The 19,724-nt window shown below is 37.0% G+C and overlaps 1 protein-coding gene across 3 annotated transcripts in view; it reads left to right on the top strand.

The window, feature by feature from the left end:
- GNG12 (G protein subunit gamma 12) overlaps positions 1-19,724 on the top strand; it is a 44,732-nt gene that overhangs the window by 16,959 nt on the left and 8,049 nt on the right. For all 3 annotated transcript variants that reach the window (XM_063298095.1, XM_063298094.1, XM_063298093.1), the window contains one exon: positions 18,627-18,744. In XM_063298095.1, the coding sequence (XP_063154165.1) occupies positions 18,649-18,744 (96 nt within the window). In that variant the 5' untranslated portion in view covers positions 18,627-18,648. The remainder of the gene's footprint in view (positions 1-18,626; positions 18,745-19,724) is intronic.

Raw genomic sequence — 19,724 nt, 5'->3', positions numbered from 1 at the left:
TATACAGTCTCTGGAGGCCAGAAAAAGGAGGCCAAAGGCCAAAAGCAGCCTCTGGGTGAACCAGCCTTGCTAAAGAGAGGTCATGGCTTACTGTACTTCCAGTTCTAGACTAACGGTCATATACATTCTGGGGCCAACTAACTTTCCATTCTTGAGGGATGGAAGGCCTTAAAAAGTTGATCCTCTGCTGGAATTTTAGCACCTTCTCTCCTTCTCTCTCTCTGCTTGGATGTGTTGTGTGTTGGCAAGTGAGCATTTGAAAGTGCAAAGCTTTGGACAAGAACATCAGCCAAAAGAGTTTACTGTTTTGAGCCCAACTTTTGTTGACTACTTTCTCTTGGTGTCAGTGGTCTCAGTACTGAGTCTAAGAAGTCATCACCCTTCAGGCGTTTAAACTTTATCAAATAAGTAATACATTATTATAGCTAGCAAAATGGATTGTCTTTAAATTTTAAATAGGTGGCGCTGCGGGTTAAACCGCTGAGCTGTCGATCGGAAGGTCGGCGGTTCGAAACCGCGCGGCGGGGTGAGCTCCCGTTGCTCGTCCCAGCTCCTGCTCACCAAGCAGTTCGAAAACATGCAAATGTGAGTAGATGAATTGGTACCGCTTTGGCGGGAAGGTAACGGCGTTCCGAGTTGTCATGCTGGCCACATGACCCGGAAGTGTCCCTAGGGACAACGCCGGCTCCAAGGCTTAGAAACGGAGATGAGCACCGCCCCTTAGAGTCGGATTCGACTGGACTTTACGTCAAGGGAAAACCTTTACCTATATATCCAAAACTGAGCTGAATTACTCTTACATTTGTCCACTAGAGGTCAGCCTTCTGCCAGGATTAAATATTTTGACACTTGATAATAATTTTTCTATCTATAAAGCAATGTTTATCAACCATGCCTGCTTGAAGATGTGTGTACTTCAACTCCCAGAATCCTAGCCAGCACGCTAGTCATTTATTTGAAACCAGAATTTGTGCTTGGGGGAGCATTGCATGTTGAATTGAAGGGAAAAGATTGGCATTTGTGTTTTATGACCTAGTTTCAAGTCTTGGCTGAAGGATACTAGAGAAAAATTATAGTGTGGAAAAATGGCTGTTATTATTATTAATAACAGCAACAGCAACAACAACATTTAGGAAGCTCAAGGGATTATTCTGTGTTCCCAACAACCCTGTGAGGAGGGTTAGGGTGAAAAATAGTATCTAGGCCAGTGAAATATGCAGTCAGGTAGAACTGGAATCTAGGCATTCATAGTCTCAATTAAACACTGTAATCACTATGTGATACTGCCCCTCATTGTTTTCAGTAATGGACAAGTGGTAAACATTAACATAAATATTGAAAATACACATTGAAATTGTTCATAGAGTGCCAGTTGTCCTCAGCACACAGTAAGGTATATTATTGTATCCTTAAATGACTTATTTGGAAATGTCAGATATATATCTTAGCGCAACCGGAATCAAAGGACCAGATCCACGAGTGATCTTGGACATTCATAAACTCATTAGTTACAACAGCTTTTACAGGGTAGACAGACCTGTGTTTCTGCTTTCCATTCTTTCAGCTCCCCAGTCTTTGAAGAGATTTAGTGTCTATTCAATTTTCATTTCATTTAATATATAATTATTAATTTAATGTATTTACTAAAGTAAAAGCAATACAAAAGAAAAAGAATAGAAGGAAAAAGGGGAGGAGGTTGGGTAAAAAATACACTGTGGGCTGTGTTGCCCCCAGATTCCCCCCCCCTTTTTTAAAATTTGCCATCCCAGAACTTCCTGAATTCTAGCTGATGGTGTCAGACTGCTTTTTAATATTAGGTGAATCAAAATTGGTAAGTTATAGGATTAGCAAAAACAGGACAACTGAAACATAAAAGGGTTCATCTTTCCTCTTGAAAGCTCCTTCAGTTGTCTCAGAGCCAAAATATACCCCCCCCAGAAAGGGAGGGGGGTTTCTTCCCTGTCTGCCAAGAGACTGCCAACCTTAATGTAAAGTATAGAGTTATGTTTTTAAGAAAGCCACATCACATGGAGTCTAGACCTACCTTATTCTTCTGGCAAAGCCGGAATTTGCTTACAATCTTTTCTGCACACCCGTAGTTACTGGTAACTGAAGCAGAATCTTCTTTCTGGCAGGGAAGGGGAAGCAAGCTTCCTGCAGCAGTTCCTTGTTCAGATGACAAAGGGGAGCAGGCTATTGTTCCCCTTGCTTGCTTTTCTTCCTGGGAAGTGATAGGTGTACCTTTCCAGAAGCTCTTGGTTCCCCGGTCAATAGCAGAAACAAGAATGCGACCAGATTCATATTTGACAATAAGCCATCATATGGTTTCTTTGCTTTTGACTTAGCATGACCTGTGAACCAAGTGACCATGGTGTGTTCATATGTCAACCACGCTAGTATTGTGTATTCAACAAACCATGATTAAAGCCATGCTTTAATGTAGTATATGAACCTAGCCTATATTTATCTTCTGGTCTATTGTCCCAGGGCAGTTTGTAAATGAGTAGTTTGTGGGGTCAATACAGAAGAATTTGTATTATTCTCTATGAAATTCTTGAAATACAAAATTTTAAGACTACTAGTCTGTCCAGAAAATTATAAAATCTGGCAGTATTATTATGACACCTCTGTGTGCTTGTTAAGTCAGGGGTAGTCCCCTAAATACAGATCACTTGTCCTGTGTCATAATTTCCTCAAATCTAGGTGACTTTCTATGGTTTTATTAACATATATAAGTTAAGCTAATTGCTGTTTTTTCTGCCCTTTTTAACCACTTTTCTCTTGTACTTCTGTAAATTCTGTCTTTTCAGAGGTTTTGAGAACTAGTATAGAATATAACTGCATGTTGTGCCAGATATGTTGCTATCTTCATCTCAAAGCACAGAAGACACAAATTATACCTTTGTAATGTTTGTTGTAGGAATGATTAAACTTTGTGGTTTCACAGAGCTTTGCATATAAAAATCATACAAAAACAAAAACACTTCTGCTTGGGTTCTGTTGTTGACTGTATCAAAGTCAAGGGAGTTTATAAATGGTCTTACAGGAAAACTCTTGTTCATCATTTTGGAATTACAGAATTTGATAGCTGAAACAGAATAAAATAAATAATATTCCACAATATTCCATAATATCTAGTACTGAAAAGATCATAATCACTTTCGATATACCTGCCTCTCTCTTTGGTGATGGCAACAGTTTTTTTAAAAAACAGAAGTGTTCATACATGTGCAATCCTAGGGGTTGTTTAAGTGTTGGCTGATAACCAGACAGCCAATACATTGCTGTGCTGGACCATGAAGTCTCTGATTATAGAAGTATAGCATTTCTTACTAGTATTTAAGCTATATGATACAAATAATTCAGTATTCTTATTAAAGGAAGATGGTACATAATTTGTTTTCTAAAAATCCAGAAAATTGTACCTACATTGAACCCAGATCGGTTTGGTTCATCCAATACATTAACCCATATGGAAAGTTGTTTGATTTTATGTTAACCCAGCTAGTGTGGTTTGTAAATAAGTTGTTACATCTTAGCATGCTGTACACACCTGGTCTATTGTGGTTTATTTCATAAACCACTGAAACAAACTTAGTAAGATATGTGAATTTACACTGTGAATTGCATTCTCTATCTAGTGATTTTGATCCAGAATTTAGTGATTTTACTTTGGAGAACAAATTAATTTTATTACATTCTGAATGTTCGTTCCCGGTTTTTATATGGTTATTTATAATGTATGTTTTTAATTTTTAAATGTGATTACTTATCTGTCTCTTAAGCCAAAATTAAGGGCTTGGGGAATTGTATGCCACTCAAGAGTTGGTTGATGGGAGTGGCCTATAAGCCCTGTAAATGTAAATAAATAAATATCAGTGGTTGTGGAAACAGTATTCAAATAGTTGTAAAACAGCTTTAGCAAACTATATCCCTGTAAAGTTGGCCTAAGAGCACTTAAAAAGAGGACATTGACCCAATGGCTTTCGCAAATACTGTAATTAAAAAGGAAAAAAAAAGAAAATTTGACTGTTTCTTATTAGCAAAGGATAGGAGAGAAAGGGGATGGGAAGAGGGGAGAAGACAACATCAGATTTGTTAGTCAACATTTTCTCTTTACCTGATCTTTTTTTGGAAAATAATTAAATCCAACATTTCCATATCTATAGTACTGCTAACTATTTAGAGTACCATAAGTACTAAAAGTGCTACATTTACATAGTTTGGATAACTATAGAGCAGACTTAACTCGTTTCCATACCATTCTGCTACTGTCACTATTTATCCATCCTTGGAATTCAGTTATGGCATTGCACAGGCATCTGTGGAAAGCTGCAGGCTGCCAGTGACTGAGAAACACAGGGAAGGATGAAAGAAATGAGTCTGTCCAGTAAGCCTGGTATGGTTTGCTTATTTATTTATTTATCTTTAAACTGATAACTTGTGTATGTTAGACTAGGAATAAATCATCCTGTTATGTTGAATAAATGATCTTCATTCTTAAGATAAACACTTGCACTGTTAAGTGAACCTGTAAACAATTGCATAACTGTTCCTGGGTCCTCAAGGTGATGGGTATGTATTCATCCTTTAAGTTAAAGCATTTCAAAGAAGAAGATGCAAAGAGAGATAATGAGACAGTGCCATTTATTTAAATTTATCGGCACCCCAACTCCAGTGGACTCTTAGACTTTTGTTTTTGACATCTCGAACAATACCACCACATTTAATAAAAACTATTTAAAAGATTGTAGGAATAAAATACAGTAACGGGAGATAGCAATAATACATCCAGTAGAATTGACACAGATTTGCTTTCTGGAACATTTTCTACTTGAGGTGTAGCAACACTTGGTTAGACTGCTGTCAATGGTTCATTGCATCTATTGCAATATTTTCATTTATTTACAGGATTGTACAATATCTATGCTCTGGACCGCTAATTAGTCACTCTGAACTAAAGGCTCCGGTAACAACGATAGTGTAGTATACTCTTGACAGCCCTGTCATAATAAGCCTCATAGCTATTGTTTCTGTAAGAATCCATAAGTATACCTCCAGGCCATAGAGAAATCCTGCTTTTCTTTTATTTATTATGGGAGGAGGGTGAAAAGAACCTATTTTAGTCTAAAGCCAAAATGGCACCAAGGAAGTGCATTAAGGGCTTCAAACTAACAAAGGGCGGGGCACAGTCCAAAGTGGGAGGAGCCAAGTGAATCCTCAGTGGGCATCCATTTGCCTAGAGCCACCAAAATGTTCTCCATTGCGCACAGAGAGAGCCCTTCTTTCTCCACATACATTAATTCCATGCCCTTACCCATAAATGTGATATTTTAAAGTCTAATTGTTAAGTGAAGGGTTGCATTTTGAAGCAGCATCTATATCTTTGCTTAGTTGCAAAAATGAATATTGCAAAATATTTTAATTTAGATTGCAGTATAAAGGAGGAACAAAGTATCTTTTCACAGATTTACACTTTAACTACATCTGGATGGGGAGGGAAGAGGAACATCTTAAGGGAAATTCCAGGCATCTGACAAAGTGACTCAGACCCATTCCAAGTTTGGCTCTGGTTGGGCAGGTCCTACTGACTTGTCTGAGGCAGGGACTTGTCTGTTACAGCGGAAATCTCAGCTTGTGAGTTTTGAACTGCACAGGATGTGTCTTAGATTCATGCTCCTCCTGGTTGGTTGAAGCTGCTTGGGAAGTGATGGTGGATTCATCTTTAAGTGATGAGGTCTTGAAAGAGGCAGTGATATACCCCCTCCTCAAGGAGCCATCACTGAACCCAGCAGCATTGGATAATTTCCAACAGGTCTCCAACCTTCTCATTTCAGGGAGGATTCTAGAGAAGGTGGTGGAGCTGCAGCTTCAGAGAGCCCTGGAGGAAGTGGACTATAACCCTGATTGAAGACACTACTTACAGTCACTCACACATTATTCACCTTGCAGTTGAACTACTGCAATGCGGTTCACATGAGGTTGACCTTGTAGACCACTCAGAAGCTACAGCAGATTCAGAATGTAATAGTAGTAGTGCAAATGATAGGTGTATCTCAGTTCACCTGGGAAATACCTGCTTTAGGAGCTGCACTGGTTCCCACTTGGCTTCTAGGTGAAATTCAAAGTGCTGGTTATCATCTGTAAAGCCCTTCATAGCTCAGTGCCTGGTTATCTTTAGGACCACCTCTCTTCAGTTATATCTGCCTTATTTATTAGATCTAGTAGAGCAGACATGTTCCATATTCCACTGTTAAATTTATGTACTCTTGTGGGACCTTGGAGACATGTTTCTGCTCTGTGGGATAGTATCTTCCTTGAGCTTTGGATAACTCTGACCCTGTTGTCATTTAAGAAAATATTTAAAACAGGCTTTTTCAGCAGCACCTGAAACAGGGTGCTTTGTGGCTCTGCACTCATATTGAACTGTTATTCCTATATTTATTTGTTTGTTTGTTTATTGTATATTGGGGCTTTTTTGTTTTTTATTACTGTTTTCTACTTGTTTTATTCTTTGAATATGCTGACTGTTGGCTAGAGTTGCTTCGATGATTGAGGTAGTTTATACATTGAACAAACAAATCTAACTAGAGTTCAATGTGGAAAGTAGATGGCAGATCAGTTCTGTCAAGCTGATAAAGTGGGCTTGGAATTTCATGCCATCAAAATATGTTTGCTGTGGCAATGATCTGAAAAGTGTCCTATAGGGAATGGGAAGCCATCTTTCTTTGGTAATGGTGGCTTAGTTCAGTGCCATTGAGCTATTCAGGTACATCTGATGTAGTGTAGCTGGGTCTCATTGTTTTCTATTTGTGGCAAATATATTCGAAATAACACTGCTATGTTTGTTAAAGGTCTTGTCAAAGGCCAGGCCGGTCTACATTCCATAGTCTAGTCTAGATAACCTGTAGGATTTTCAGGCTCTAAGCTTCAGGGAAAATTGCTTAAAGAAATTTATGAAGAATTCACCAGTCTGTGAAAATGGCTCTGGAATGGATTCAGGAAAGTACTTTATTGTAGGACCCAGTTACATGTTATTTTGGCTTGAACTTTGGTTAGTCAGAGATCACGAGCTCAGCGAGAAAATCAACAACTCTTGAGAACAATAAACAGCAACTTTCTAAGTATAAACACTATTTGATCATGAATGAGACTGGTTAGCAATTAAACTTGAAGAATATACCTAAAACAATAAGCTTATTGGTGAAGTTTTTCAAGTTGTTTTTCAAGTAGAGGTTAAAAACAAAGAGTTTGAAAGGTCAGTAGTTTAGCTGAGAACTTAAACAACAGAATCCTGCTGCTTACTGACCAGCCATTAATGCATATATCTTTGGCTGTTTTTGCAAGAAAATGGCTAGAATAACCAGTAATTTACCAGGATTGTATTATGTCAATAGAGTCCAAGATTGTACAAGTCTCAATCAGTACTTTAAATTCAAGTTAAAAAATATGGCTTTTGCAGGGAGAGCCAAATGGCAGTGATTGAGCAACTTGAACCAGAACACTGCTGATGAACAAGAAAGCAGAATTATTAGAAGTTGCAGCTTCATATTTTGATTAAACTCAGCATTCAGCTTTGCTAGAAGACATTTGTAGAACATTGGGGCCTTATAAACAGTTTACAAGTCAGAACTAGGCTTGCTCTTTTGCACAGGGAAAGACTCCTAATGGCCTGAAATCTGAAATGGAGGGAGGTGGTTATGTTTTCATTCCTTGCCTATCCTTCTGTGCTACTACCTGTACAGGATTCCAGGGAATCTCTCAGGCTTCCTGAACTGCTTTAAGAAAGCCATATGGTTACAAAGAGAAAGGAAGAAAAAACTTAGAGAAGTCAAAAAGGAGGAGAAGAAAAATAACTTAGCTGCCCAGAGTTGCATCTGCAAGAGGGGCAGCCACATACATTGAATAAATAAAGTTAATCCTCTTCCTTTGGTAGGAGAGCTTCATGAATGGTGACCCAGTTAGGTTCACAGGCACCAAGTGTATGATTAAGAAAGAATGAAACTCCCATCTGGTTTGTACTCCAGAATTACCTTTTGTGGATCCACAGGGAATTAAAATGAAAGCAGCAAAGCTGCAGCAGTGGCTTTGCTTTTTAGCTGTTCTTACATTATGTTGTTTTCTTGGAGGACCACAGTAATGGCAGTTCAACCATAAGCTAGCTATTAGCCTGGTTTGAATAACATGTCAGATTGTGGTTAAAATCAGTTAACTAAACCCAACCTATGCCTTCAGGTTATAGCTAATACATTTCCACTTTAACCACAATGTGACCCATGGGCCGGATTCAGAATCCAACTAAATCAGACTGCAGCATAGATTATTGTACTGTTTTGTGAGAACTGAATCTGTAAGTCGGCGGAGGACTTCTGGTTGCCAAGCAATGGGTAGAGGATCAGCTGTATTGGATGATTTGCAGTTATTCTTAAAATGCAGTTTTGTAATCTGGACATGCTGTTTGATCTGTCATTGATTTTTTTTTAATGCTAACATGCTACATTGCATTAGCTCCTGCTGATATGCCAACTGTGTCTTGTCCATTTGTGCTTTACTAGGCTGAGTTTCAGAAGACAGTTTATATGATGCTGATCTTGAATGTGTCTTGAAATTTTGGTCCAAAATTGCCTAGGGCTAATTTGGCAGAGCAGGGTGTTTTTTTTAAATAATCTGAAATAGTTTTCCGTTTATTTCTATCTCAGTACAAAGTGCTACATCTTATATTTAATTCCCTAAAAATCTTGGAACCTAAGTAGCCGAAGAACTCTCCTGATTTGCCTGTAATAATCTTATTCTACCTTTCTGGACCAAAGCAGCACATGCGATAAAAATGGAACTAACCTCCCCCCCACAGACCATTAAACAGAGGATAGCTCCCAGCACCCATCTTCTCTCAGTGGTATGTACTCATCAGGTACATTTAATACCTGGTGTTCCACACTGTTAAAGGACAGCATCTTTTTGTGTTGCCAATTAAAAAGTGGAATGCCTTTCAACAGACCTGCCTCATTCTGCCTTTGAGATTTTTTCATGCCTTGACTTATTAATAGACCATTTAAGAAGAAAAGTAACTTTTCTGTATAACAATTTTGACTATGACCAATGCTGTTCTTAAATATACTTGTTGGTAATATATGGTTAATTCCTTTATTAATTATGTTTATTGGTAATTTAGCTTTTTTAAAAAATGGTTTTTCCATTGTGTTTTTAAATATTAAAAGTGTAAGCTGCCTATTATTTTTTGATATAAGCAACATTCACCTTAAAATACATAGGTGATTTGGCAGATGAACAGATTACTACCTGAATTAAGCCATTATATGTCTGGTATTTTGGTGCTTAAGAGAAATAAGTTATATATTAATCTGCTAGTAAAGATACTCAGCCATAAATTAAGATTCTCTTCAGTCTTTTACATTCCACTCTTGGTGAAAATTGTTTAGTTAAAATTCATTTACAAAAGAATGTGAGCTGGGCATTGCTGTTGGACTATTAACTCTAGCTCAAAGGTTGGTTTGGAACCAAGACTGTGGAAAGAGAGGAGTTAACGGTCAGGTCAAGTAGCGCAGAAACTTTAATGAAGTCAGAACAGCTTAGAAAAATTAACAGTAACTACCATGTTCAGCTGAGGGGGACCCTAACTTTAAGACAATATTTCCACCTATTCCATAATGTTTTAAAATGTCCTATTCAAATTTAAAATTATGTGCACTGTGATGTGGCCCCGAGGAATTTATATTTTATATAAATTTTAAATATTTTCTATATTTTATATTTATATTTTTATAATGTACTTGTTTTTATGATTTTAATCTCTTGTTATTTTAATTGAATTGTAAACCACCCAGAGTTGCTTGCAAGATGGGCGGTGCAGAAATGTGAGAAATAAGTAAATAAATAAAATGTTCATAACAGAGCATTTGCAACATTTTCAGGTGAAATTGAAATTAGATTGCAAACCTTGTGAATTGATTGCATAAGACAAGGACTATTTCAGATTTTACGCAAGAATAGTCAAGTTAGTTGCAAGCACCATCACATTACACTGATGTTTCAAGTAATCTGGATGGTTCCCGCTCTGATGGCATTCCGGAAGGCCTTAAACACCTGACCGTTCTCCCAGACCTTGGGCTAGGGTGGATGAAACCCCTTGTTAGATATGTTTGTCATAAATTGCATCTATTTTGATGTTAGTTGTCCAGATTTGCCATTGTGTTTATTTCCATTGCTGTACTTTTAGTTATCTTACTGTATTTGTATTTTTTATATACTGTGAGCTGTCCAGAGTCAGTTTGGAATAAGGCAGCACCAAGTTGAATTAAGTAATTACATAAGTAAATAAATAACATCCAGTCACAGAATGTATGAGTTAGAAGATGTCATATAAGTTATGTAGCCCAGCTTCCTGCTCAGTATAGGAATCCTCTGAACCTTCCCTAATACCATTTGAAAGCCTTCAGCAAGACGGAATTCACCATATTATTTTTTTCCAGGCAATTAGTATGTTGAATTAATACAGTTTGCATAATGCGTATCTATATAATATATAACACAGACAGGTTCCATCTGCCAAATCCCTGTTTTACTTCCTTGTTTTAGTAATCCTTTCCAAAAGCATTTTTGTGAACTTAAATTGTAAGGTGGTATTCACAAAAATGAGTTTTTAGAGAGATGATATAACTAACTAGATAAAGGTACTCCTTTTCCTGTCAAGTAAATAAGAAGGAAGAAAAGACAAGATTCAGACATCTTGAATAGACCTTAACATTTGGCAGGAATACATTTCTGTTTTGGAATGTAATAGATTGTTTTTTTAAGCCTGTAATTGCTATGATTTCTGAACTGCGTGAGTATAAGAACTCTGCCTTCCTTCGCATTTGGTCACTTGCACTTCCCTTCCGTTTGTTTTTCATTTAATTCCCAGATGGGGAGGAAGGCCATTTTGTGAATTATAAACCAGAAGGGTTCAGTGGGAGTTCCCAGATTTATTCTTGACTTCAGAGGTTTCCTGTGGGATAAAATAAGTCCTCAGATTCCTTTTTAGAATGGATGGCCCCTGTTTGCTTGCCACAAGCTTACAAAAGAGTTAATTCTGGAAAACTTTGAAAGTATTGTGGAATCATCTTGACCAGGATTATCTTCTTCCTGACCTAATATTAACACGTGGTGGTGGTGGGAGCCCTGACTTGAAATAATAAAAAACAATCAGATACTAGATCCACATACTGTTGTTAGTATTCGCAGCCCTTCTTAACTTCAGATTGGAACAAGTGCTCTTTAAATCAGGATGCACAACCATTTTCAGACTGAGGAAAGCCTCATTTTGAATAGTACAACTGGAGTAGCACTCTAAACAGGGGCCAAGAGAAAGAAGTGGGTGGGCCTAGGGCAAAAACTGAAAATGATTTAACTTAAATTTAGCAATATAGTTAATATTACTCCCCATGAAACTGGCATCAAATTTCGGTGGCGAAATTTGAAATATAAATAACTAAATGTTCCCCCTTCTGTCATATTAAACTTTTTCAGAGAGAACTTTTAGAAGGGCTATAGGGAGCTGCAGGGTGCATATTTATTTTAGTAAGAGCTTCAAGATTTTTTTTAAAGCTGAGAAAATATATTAGCACTGTGTGAACAGTAACTTGCTTTCTTTGATGCCTAAGTGTGAAAGACTGGCCCAGGATAAGTATAACTACAGGTAATAGAAAGAATGATGTAATTTTCAAAAATATGCTATAAGCAGGGTTAACATTTCTCTAGAGAAAGAGTCATTTTTGCTCTGTGATTTCATTGCAGTAGTCCAGTATTGCAGCAGTGAGTAAGCTTGAAATGACCAAATCATGCTGAGTAATGCAAGATGAGAAAGGACGTATCAGTTGCCTTATATGGAAAGGCTAATGCTACAGTTACGAAAAAGGTCATCCCAGCAATGGGTCTCATTGTTTTGCTAGGGCTTGACTGATAATCTAACACAAAGACAAAACACAAGGGTCATGATGGAGCTAAAATTAAGCACTGCTGGGTTAGCCTTTGTTCAGTAAGAAGGGTGGGCATTGAATTGAAAAGTGCTCAGTCTTGTTTGGATCAAGTGCAGATCTCCTCATTCTGGATGTGGAAAGCCAGCCACCCATTTCCCTTCCTGCCTCCCACTGCCCCTCCCCAAAAAAGAGAATGGAGCTGATTTTTAAATTCTATGTACAGTTAGAATTGTCCTGCTTTCATGAATATTTGCTGAACAAGTATATTCTTGTATCTATAAAATATTATTAGAATTTATGTTCTAAATATATTATTCCTCAAAAGGTTTTTTTTTCCCCCCTTAAGCCTGTTTTTACTCCTAAACTTATTCAGATTCCTTGTAATTGTTTCCTATGTGCCTTTTCTTAAATCCCGGTGACCCCTTAGTTTATTAACTTGGCCTGTATGTATAAAGTTTGCAATTGAACCGTCGGCAATCACATGAGTTCAGCCACTCAGGGGCAGTGTCATCTCCACCACATATGCAATACAGCCACTCCTCATTTAGCAACTTCCTTGGTTAGTGACGATTTGCAAATATGACAGTAATAAATAGAAATAAAACATTTTCGGACCAATGCATGCATTTACAACCAAATTTCAGGGGCCTGAGAACAACGCACGCTGGAGTGAGAATAATACTGATGCAGTTGTATGAGAGAACTTTTTCTGAATGAGATGGCAGCAACCAGTGATCTTCGCAGCATCTCTCTGAGTCATGTGTTTGCTTAGTGACCATTCTGCTTAATGGCCAAGTTGTTGGAACAGAACACAGTCGCTAAATGAGAAGTGCATGTACAGTATAACGTCTTAATATTGTACAATATAATATAGATTCTTCTGTATTTATAAAACAAAGGGCTATATATCAATACCTTTTCTGAATACTTAGTTCTCCTTATTGGAGCACTTTTGTCATCTGATTAATCCAGCTGTAAGGGAATTGCATGGGTATAAATCCAATTGCTGCAGTGGCAAGACTAATGTGTATTTCAGCATACATTAAAAATTGCTTTGACAGAGATTCTACTTGGGTCTCTTCTATAAGCAAATCCCTAGCTGAATCTTCAAAACAGACTTGCAAGAGGTTTAAAGTTTGCCCACGTCTGACAGGTATTTTTAATATGAATAAGACAAAAGTACTTTTAAAATGCAGTAACAACTGGTTTTTGGTGAGAGCCAGTATTTCACAAATCTTTGAAAGTCATCTTTATAGAAGGAAATCAGTGTACCAGGTACATAAGCATATTTGAGCTTACTGATTTTGGAACCTGCAGGGTTCAGTGCAGTGGCTAAAATTGCAGGTTAACTGACACACATGCGTTTTATTATTTCATCATTCTAACTGATGTAGAGGCAAGGATTATTTTGGAGTGATAGTATAGTAAGAATAGGAATTTATCAAAATTTTCCAAATTAATATTTCAAGAAAAAACTCACAATTTATCAAATGCTAAACACTTTTAAGCCATATTGGTTTTAAAGTGTAGTCTTATGCATACTTAATCAAAACTACATCCTATATAAGAAGGACATTCCCAGATAAGAATGTATTGGATTTCATCAACAGTCTGGAAACAATCCTAGGTATGGTATAACATATATTAATAAACAAAATGCATTATAAATTTGATGGAAGAGATCCCTTAGTTTATTATATTGGAATGTTAAGGAGTTGAGGTTTGATTTGGTTGTGCTCTGTTTCTTTAAGAAATTAATGAAAGTTATGTCTTAATTTTCTGTCCTGTGATACCTATTTCTACTTACCTTTTTAAAAAAGCTGTTGTCATTGTCTGGTTATGTTGATCATGCTCATAACTAATGCAGGCCTTGCAGTGTTACTGGAAATGCTGTAAACATATCAGTTTAGAGCCTGCCTTTGAGGTATCAAGGAGGATTCTGGCAGTGGGCAGTGTAAATTCTGGTAAACAGTCTTTTAAAGACCAGAGTGATTATGCGCACATTCTTGAATAAGGCATCCGGTAGCCAGACTTTTGTTTATTTAATTTCACAATAGGAAATGTGATCTTGTTATAGGTTGTTGGGGTTTTTGTTAAATCTGTGAACTGCGTGCAATTCTGATTCTGTGGTGATCAGAGATTTGGCACGCACAGTTAACGAAGCATCTGAAACAAAGCTAAGCAATGTGACCACCCCCAGCTCCAATAATCCCTGACTGTGGTTCATGCTGCCTGGGAGTTATGAAAACTGTACTCCAATACATCTCAGATGCATGCATTTTTAATATTTCCCTCCTTTCCATGTTTTATAGAGGAAATCAATATCCTTCAGTGACTAATAACTATGCTCCCAATACTGTACTATTTTACAGCAGTTTCAAGTTAATATAAACTGTTAGTGTTAAAGATCAGGCATGTAGTTAATCCTAAATAACAACAACAAAACAACAACAACCTGATTTACCAAACACTGATCCTTATGTAACCAAAGCAGCAGAGTCAACACACACAGGTAAGATATCAGTAGGTCCAGAAAGACCCACATTTTGCAGAGGAGCGTGTGCATGTATATTATGGGAAATGCGTATGAAGAAAAAAAAACACCAAGAAAATCCACATATGACAGAGGAAACACAAAATATACTCACAGGTTGTTACGAGGGGAGAAGTAGAGTGGTGTGAAGTATCTTGGAGGAGGATGACCAGGCTAGTAGCAATCTTGTTGCAATGTACAGTGAATAGGAATACTTCCGTCTGCAAAGTTTTGTTATAACTACCCTAATTGGGAGCAGAATTTCTGTCGCTAAGTGACATGGTCATAAAGCGAAACAACATGTGACCGCACCGCTTAGTGATGGCAGTTCCGGTAGTCCTGGTTGCAGTCGTTAGGTGAGGACCATGCCGTTGTTAGACGAGGACCTCATGCTTCTCCTGCCCTGCACCAACTGCCGGTTCCTCCCCACTACCTCCTCCCTGGCCAGGCCCGGTGAGCTCCCTTCAGCAGATGAGGCTCCGTCATCCTGCCACAAACAAACCATTCAGTGCTTCATCCCTTCATTCATATTCCAGGTTTGTATTAACATGGTATCAGTGCATCATATGTTAGCCTATTTTGTGTCACTTGCTACAGATTTCAAGCAACCTGGCAAGTTTTACAAGAGCAGTTGTCCTGGATTGGAGAAATAGAGGTTTAAATAACTCTTCAGCATGACTTTAGGGCTATTGCTGTTTCTCAGCCTGACATAACTCTCAAGGTTACTGTGAGTATAAAAATGCAGAGGTAGTTATTATGTATGCTACCTTTTTTCCAGGAGAGGCTTACTATAAATGCACAAATAAAAAATATGAAGTTCATTTTTTTTCAGTCACCAAATTGCTAGCAAATTACCCTTGGAAAATTCTTCTCAAGCAAGTTTTCTGCTAATTATTAGCTAACCCAATTAGTGATTGGACAAAGATTTATACAACAAATTGTTTAGCTATCTGATACCTTCACAGGTAATGTATACTAGGATAAAAATGTATGCCACTGGCTAACCATCTCCATGCATGCATAGGTAGTATGATTGATTTACCCTACGAAGCTTAGCTACACTGTAAACCAGTTTCCCCATGTTTTTGTAAAAGGGTATGGAATTTAACCTGCTGAGAGTTTACAGTTGAAGAGCATGGAATTGCCTGAAACTAGCAGCATGATCAGTACCATCCCTTATCTGTGTCGGTGTATGACTAGCATAATGCTGCCTGCATTGTTGTTGCCCCAGCAGTTTCATTAAGATGTTGGTTTTGTCCTTTGAGGCAAGGAGAACTTTTATTGTTTTTCTAAAGTAAGCATGTTAAGTGAATAAGATTTTATATTATGCTCCCTAACAAAAAAACAGAAATTGAAAATACATCTTGCCTTGGAAATAAATTCATGTCATTTGCTGCATTTCTACTCATCTCATGTACCACCCAAGATTTATTTGCTAAACAAAGCAGGAACTGAAATGTCTGCCAGGATGCTTGACTGATGATGTAATCTGCAATTGGCACAAACCTTTGCTGGGATCTGATTTACTGGATATGTACCTAATTTACAGAAGATTTTTTTTTTACCCCAGATACCCCTTCTGACAAGATACTTATTTCTAATAAATTATACTTACCTGAAATATTGCTTATCAAACCTGCTTTTGTTCACAACTACTAAAGTATGTACACATTTCTAGTGAATATTATGGATACTATGACACTTGACGCCTGCCAAATCACTGACCAGTGATGTACAGATTGGAGCAGTAAATAAATAAAGTTACTTTAGGGCCAGTGAGGAAGCCTGGTATTAATATGGCCAATATTTAGAATTCTAATTATCCCATAAAATCTTGCTCATAGGCTCAGGACTCATATAGCATTTAAAAATAAAATGTAAATTGGAACTCAAGCTTATTCAACTCACTGATTGAAAATGGGAGTAAGTTGTCTGGATTACTGTCTTTATAGGTTCTGAGCTGTGCGAACTGGGAACTGTTAAAAAATCAAATGGGGACTAGAACTTACAGTCTCCCAGTTTCTAGCTTGGTACCTTAACTACTATACCAAACTGATTCTCCTAATATATTAATACATTGACTAATATAGGCATTGAATGGCTCAACAACTGTGATAGTATTGAAGCCCAAGAGAGCATGTGACCACTTCTATCAAGGGGGAAGGAGGCAGGGACACTTATTTAACATACTAGCTATTGGATGATCAAGAAGGAATTGTTTTTAATTTTCTTGCAGTGTGTATGAAGAGACATTTTTATCAGCCGTCTCCTCTACTAATATTTAGCTTTGGGTTCATTTTTCTTTTATTAAGAACAATGTTTCATAGAATGCAAATTGATTCTCAACGTGTGAATCAATATTGCTTGCAGCAAGTTTACTAAGCCCTACATTTCAGTTTATTAGATCATTAATGATCTTAGGTACCAGTTCTTCTGAGATAGATGTAGCTTTGGAAGTCTCTATCTCTGAAGGCTGCTTTATAATTTTCAATGTAGTATAGGGCATTATTGGACAATGTATGTCACAGATTGCACTATTTTAAGTAGTGTGTCAAGGACTTTTTGTGGTGGGCACTTTGATGTAAACTTTTGAAAGTCATTAAAATACTAGCTGGATCTGAAGCTCAGACTAATTATTTATTTGTTTTATGTTTTAGCAGCATTGTTTACAGCATTGTTGTACTGGTGGTGGTGTTTTTATGACCAAAATCAGATTACATTACAGTTTCATTCTGTTTATTATTTATACATAATGATCTTTAACTTCTGTACAGAATTTGGCTGCAATAATATATCTGTGCTCAGAACTATGAGTAAAGCATTCCAGTTTTGGTTTTTTTCAGTCATAACCTTGAAATCTACTCAAGAGCGGTATTTTAGTGACTCACGTGGCTTCCCAGAGGTTAAAAAGCCATTCCAGCAAAATCATCTTGTGCTACTATGGTCAGTCGTTGGCTGAACATGATGATCAGTCTCTGCAGATCATTGGAAGGCATCCAATAGTAGGATGTAAAGGCTTGTGACTCAGCTTTGAACTCTCATGCTCGGATGCAGAATGCAATCAGTGCCAACCATGATAAACAATGTCATTTGGATTGGGCAAAGAAAGTGAATGTGATCTTCTTAAATACACTTTATGTTGCTTTGATTAGGTAATTTGATTTACTTAAGAAGTGATAACCTTGCATTATTTCAGATTTTTGGAGGTGCAAATTGAGAAGAAATAAGAGAGTATTTTGAAGTGCATTATTGCCTATACATTTTGAGTAAAGATCTCTTTTGGGAGTCAGAGAATTAACTCTAATGAATTATCACTTTAATTTAACTCTGAAGAAACATCAATGGAAAATTAAAGTTGAATTGCTGGAAGTTGAATAGATGAGGAAAATTTGAAAAAAATGAGGTCTGATAAGCCACCTTCATTCCAAGCATGTGAAAGGAGAACAGATGATAAGCCTGCTAAGTGTTTTAGCTCTAGAGGATATATTTGGGAGGCTGCAAATATTGTGCCCATTAGCAGATAAAGTTGCTGTTGAGCCACGTGCTTTCACAGGCCACTCTGGATTAAGCCCATGATGGTTTAGATCCATTCCTCTTCGTAGTTGCTCACTCACAATATTTAGCAGATGATCTGATGGGTATAAACCTCGAATACTTAGAGCCAAAATTCTCAAGAGACCAACTGCAGAAGAATAGTCAAGTACTTTGAACATTTAAAGTATTGCAGAATGTATAATAGTAAGAAGAATACATTTTGGGGTATCTTATTACTGTCATGTGGTGATGAATAATACTGTTATGTTTTTTGAAAATATCAACTTTATTTGTTGGTTGTATAAAAACATGTATAAAATGTATAAAATGTTTGAAAAAAGAACAAGATCATTCATGATTATGAACTGGCATTCCTAGTGTGCTTTAAAAGATTTCTACATTTATAAATTCATTGTTCCCAATATTTTACCAACTTTACTATTGCAAAATTATTTTCTTCTTCCATTGTGAATGCTTAATTTACTGATACATTGGAAGACATGAAATATTCTGAACAGTTGTTCCTATTGTTGATTAATTATGATTTTTAGCCCAAAAAACAACCCATTGCCTTTTCTTAACAGTGCTTGGAAGAGTTCACTGAGAATGTCTAGCAAAACATCTGGCACAACCAACAACATAGCTCAAGCAAGAAGAACTGTTCAGCAGTTGAGAATAGAAGCATCTATAGAAAGGATAAAGGTTAGGCATAATATATTTTCTTGTTATGTACTGTGTGTTTCTTATTTAAAGTGCATTCTCTGTGTGTCTCTTATGTTTTAAATTGCTTTTTTTTAAATCAAGTAAGTTTAAGAATTGCCTTGAAAGTATTAGACGGTGGCCTTGTGAATCTAATGTCTTTTGCTTAACTGAAGGTTCAGTGCACAATAGTTAGATACCTGCAGTAGACACACATTTGGAGAAGATTATGTTGGTCAGTCACGTAGTTGGTTCATATGCCATAATGTAAGTCATAATGCAATTTTGGTCCTGTTCTGTTCAGGTTTCAGAGAATTATTCTGCTGACTTCCAGAGAAACAGACAGAGTCCCAAGATTCTTTACACAATTTCTTTCCAACCATTTGTTGGGTTGGGAAGAATAAAAAGGATAAATACAGATCCCAAAGGAAGAGTACAGACAGCGGACTGGAACTATAGAGCTAGTGTCAGGAAAGTGAAAGCTTAGAATAAGCTGAGGTTAGCAAAGAATCCTAAGAATAACAAAAAGAGCTTATTTAGGTATATTCAAAATAAAAAGAAAAGTATCAGTATATATTCAATGTTAGCAAAATGCTAACAAAAAAAGTTACAGTTACTCAAATTCTATTTTGCTTCAGTCTTCTCTGATAAAATATGCATATATTGTGTTTGTGTGGTGTGTGTGTGTCTGCTCCACATGGAATTGTGAAGAGCAGGAGGAAGTGGTAGGAGTAAACCTTGAGGTTGATAAAAACACAATCAGGGAATTCATCCTTAATAACTTTAAATCTCTAGTATTAGATTAATTGCAGGGTACTGAAGGAACTAGCTGATGATCTAGTCAAAACGTTATGGTTTGTTTTTTTTAAAATCCTGAATGATTGGAGGAAAGCAAATTTGCCTCTATTTTCCAAAAGCAGAAAATAGAAGATGCAGAAAGCCAAGGATCCAGCAAACTACAGACCAATCAGTCTGACCTCAGT

This window comes from Candoia aspera, chromosome 3 (genome assembly GCF_035149785.1).
Source record: "Candoia aspera isolate rCanAsp1 chromosome 3, rCanAsp1.hap2, whole genome shotgun sequence".
In the NCBI taxonomy this organism is placed as follows: Eukaryota; Metazoa; Chordata; class Lepidosauria; order Squamata; family Boidae; genus Candoia; species Candoia aspera.
This window is presented reverse-complemented; position numbering and strand designations above follow the sequence as displayed.